The 4,044-nt window shown below is 33.9% G+C and overlaps 1 protein-coding gene across 1 annotated transcript; it reads left to right on the top strand.

Moving 5' to 3' along the window:
* The first annotated feature begins 2,583 nt into the window (after positions 1–2,583).
* Positions 2,584–4,044, top strand: LOC131599838 (DNA oxidative demethylase ALKBH2). Its single transcript, XM_058872093.1, has 4 exons — positions 2,584–2,866; positions 3,059–3,175; positions 3,315–3,504; positions 3,598–4,044. Exons 1-4 carry the CDS (start codon positions 2,618–2,620, stop codon positions 3,786–3,788), a joined length of 747 nt encoding a protein of 248 aa, XP_058728076.1. The 5' UTR covers positions 2,584–2,617; the 3' UTR covers positions 3,789–4,044.

Raw genomic sequence — 4,044 nt, 5'->3', positions numbered from 1 at the left:
TTGAGTAAATCAAGTTTTGCAACTTGTAGTATGATTCGAATAAGATAAGAGCTTGATTAGAATCACCTAACAAACAAATTTGAATAATGGTTGAGATTTACATTTTGGATTTCATTTCGGGGTGTGTGACTCAAATAAGAGAATTTATTGACTCGATTCACATGACTTGAATCATGACTCATACCAAGGGTGCAAAATTCTAGTTTAATGTTCTTGATTTAATTCATTTTTAGATTTGAATTGAATCACAATTCTTGCTCTCGACTCAAATCCATGGCTCAAATTATTTTTATTTCTAGTACATTTCTCTAGCAAATATATAAACCAAAATTTTGAATCTCTATATCATTCATATTATCTAGCAAAAAGTGTGTGCATTGCTTGCAAATAGACTTTTGCATTCCTATTCAAATTTATGAAGCACTATATTCTCTTTCAATTCAAACTTAAAATTTTTTTCTTGTGTTTGAAGTGTTAAACAAGTGAGTGTGTGATATTCTTTCTGAAATTCATCAATTTTCAACCTATCACAAAAAAAAAAATCATTGTGTGTGTTTTGATTTCAACTCAAAAAGCGAGTGTGAAGATCTAGTGTGAGGAGGTCATCAGTGATCTAATGTCTTTTGTAGTTTTTCTTTCAGATTGAATATCCCGTTTGTGTTTGGTGCTTTTGAAGATTGATAGTCAGAAAGAAAATAAGAGCTTCTTCTCCAAAGGAAAACTTCGGTAGGGTCAAGTGAAGATCGCTATAGAGGAAATTTTGGACCTTCTGGTTTCTTCGGCAATTCAAAGACTTATATAAGGGATATTTCGATAGGATCGAGTGAAGATAGTACGAAATCTTGGAGTGCTTTAGTCTTGAGAGGGTGTACCGATACAAGGTCAAGTGAAGGTCTTGGATAATTTGGAGCTTGTTGAGTTGTGTTCAACAGAAGAAGAATATAGATTTAGATCTTAGTTGCATAGAAGTGAATAAAGTTTTTCAGTTTGCTTGTGATTATCAGTTATAACTAAAAGACACTTTTGATTTTCAAAATAGTGAAAGACTGAATGATTTTTTAATGGTTTTCCATTAAAGGTTGGATTAAGGACAAGCGAGGACGTCACAATGAACTAATATAAATAGTTGTGCACAATTCTCTCCACCTCTCTCTCTTTTAAATTTTTGTACAGTTTGCATGTTCATAGGATTTATTGTTTTCTAGCATTGTATAATTTTAGGATTTATTGTTTTTTTAGAATTTGTTAGCTATTAGGTTAATCATTTATCGCACTTTAGTATGTAAGCTTAGGCATGTGTTAGATCTTATTGGCTAAACATTCTTTCTGTTGATTATATTTTTGTAAACCTGTAATATTAAATTCTCTCTCAATTAATAAAATTCTATTCAAAACTTCTCGTTGTGAATCAAATTCAATTAATTGGCGCATTGTATGTTAGTGACTTCATCAACATGCGTTTCATTTTATTGTCGGATCATTAAGCAATTAGTGAATTCGTTCCATAAAAGCATATTTTCTCAAAACTCTAAAAACTTATGCTCCCACGCATTTTGAGAACTCTGATTTTGAAAATGTTTTTGAAAATAATTTTAATTACGGGAAACTCTCATCAGTCCCTTTTTTAAGACCATTATGTTCCCATATTTAACCTAACTAGCTATTTTGGACCGCTCATAAGGCCCACGATGAAAGCCCTAATAGCAAGCATCATACAAAAAGGTGCATAGAGCATATAAGACCTCACCTCTAAGGAAGACACGTGATTTCACCCTTCAACACACTCCCACTGTTGGATTGAATCAAACGACCACACACATAAAGCGTCGGTCTCATTGAGACGATTTTAACTGCCCGACTTATATAAAGTACAATGTGCGTGATTTCAAATATTCTCTCATTCATACACTCAAACTACTTTCTCACTTATTCACTAACTTGAGTATTGAAGTGCTAACCTTGCATGTTTATCATCGTTTCGCCGTGCCGACCGATCACTCCATTGCATATGAACTCAAATTCTTTCGACCTCCACGTATTTTCGATATTAATATGAATCAATATAAGAATGTCCATCCCATCTAACTTAACAAAAAAAAAAACTTACAAGTTACAACTGTCAAACATAAAAGACAAGAGATTGTATTTGGTCACAACCGTTAGCTAATAAAAGACCGTATTCATAGAATCAAGATCTTCTCCATTTTCTTTCTCCATTTATCCTCTACATTACTATAGTTTTGAAGACATTTAAAGTGTATAAAAATTAAATTGACCCATCAAATGTCACATTATTACATTTATATAATAAAGACTTTAGTAATGCACAATATGGAGAAGAGAGAAAATTGAGAGGATATTGACTCGTACTAATAACGTAGGAATTCATGGAATTGATGTTTTCATTAAAACAAAATTCATGGGATTGATGTCATATAATCAATTTTTTTTACCAAAATTAAAATTTAATTTAAAATTATTACCCCTCCAATATATTTTAAACAATTCAAGAAAAAATGTTTTCCAATATTAATCTAAAAATATTACAGTATATTGAGATTATTTTTCAAAAAGAAACAAAAAAAGTTATTTGTAACAGAGTGATGAATATTTTGCAATGGCATCATCATCATCATCATCATCATCATCAACAATGAGCGCCTTGAAGCTAAAGGCGGTTTCTGCAGCAAACCCTAACGACACCGCGAAGAAGGCTGAGACGGTGGATCTCGGAAACGGAAGCGACGTCGTTTTCATTCAGAGGCTAATACCTTCGGAACAATCATGGAACTGGTTCCATTACCTCGACAAGCACATCCCATGGACCCGACCCACCATTCGCGTCTTCGGTAAATCATTCCTCCAGGTTCCCCTCTCTTCATTTCAACCCATCCCAAATTCTGGGTCCCCTAAAAAATTTCATCTTTCTCTTCATTCACCTTTCAAATCAATGCTCCTAACTATTAACCCCAATTTGCAATTTTTTTGAAATTTACCTTAATTTTTGTATTGATAAGTAAATTATGATTAATTTTTGTTGTTATATAATTATATGCAGCCTAGAGACACATGTTATGTTGCAACTTCAGGATTGACTCAGTTGAGTTACAGTGGGTATCAGCCACATGCATATTCATGGGATGATTATCCACCACTTAAAGACATCTTGGATGCTGTAAGGATTGTTTTTAATCTGCATTAGTGTTTGTTGATGCTACTTTGGTACTAGTTTGGATTAGATTTAGGGTTTAGGGTGTTTCTTGATAGGTTTATTCAAGCAAACTCTGAATATTTCTTTTTACTTGTTTCTGAAGGTACATAAAGCTCTACCTGGAAGTAGTTTTAATAGCTTACTCTTGAATAGGTATAAGGGAGGTAATGACTATGTTGGTTGGCATGCTGATGATGAGAAGCTCTATGGACCAACTCCTGAAATTGCTTCTCTTTCTCTCGGATGTGACCGCGACTTTGTTTTGAAGAAGAAGCCGTGTAAAAAATCTCGTGGTATGGTTCCTTTCGTAACTAGATTTAAGTTATCACTGCACTATGTGTAATTCGTCAGTGTTCTTGAACATATCATTTGGTGTGGATTTTCAGATGGAAGTGATGAACCTGCGAGCAAGCGATTAAAGAAGAGTGGCCATGATGATCAACATACTTTTAGGCTTAAGCATGGATCGCTTTTGGTGATGAGAGGCTATACACAGAGAGATTGGATTCACTCTGTACCAAAGCGTGCAAAAGCGGAAGCAACGCGCATTAATCTCACCTTTAGGCGAGTTTTTTGATTGGCTTGGGACAAAGGCTGGTTTTTAGAAGATGCTTATGCATTTTTGTAATCTGCATCTTGCATTGTAGGTGGAATGTCTGTCTTCTTTCTGTCAAGTATATATGGAACGGGTTAAGTTCGGAACACAATTTCTATCTGTGGTGAAGTTATTAGTGTAGACGTGTGATTGCATAGAAGTGAGAAATTTTAGCTTATCAAAATCACAATTTTCATCTATAGTTAAGATTTCATGGAAGCGATAATTTTTCCTGAAA

This window comes from Vicia villosa, linkage group LG4, assembly GCF_029867415.1.
Source record: "Vicia villosa cultivar HV-30 ecotype Madison, WI linkage group LG4, Vvil1.0, whole genome shotgun sequence".
In the NCBI taxonomy this organism is placed as follows: domain Eukaryota; kingdom Viridiplantae; phylum Streptophyta; class Magnoliopsida; order Fabales; family Fabaceae; genus Vicia; species Vicia villosa.
This window is presented reverse-complemented; position numbering and strand designations above follow the sequence as displayed.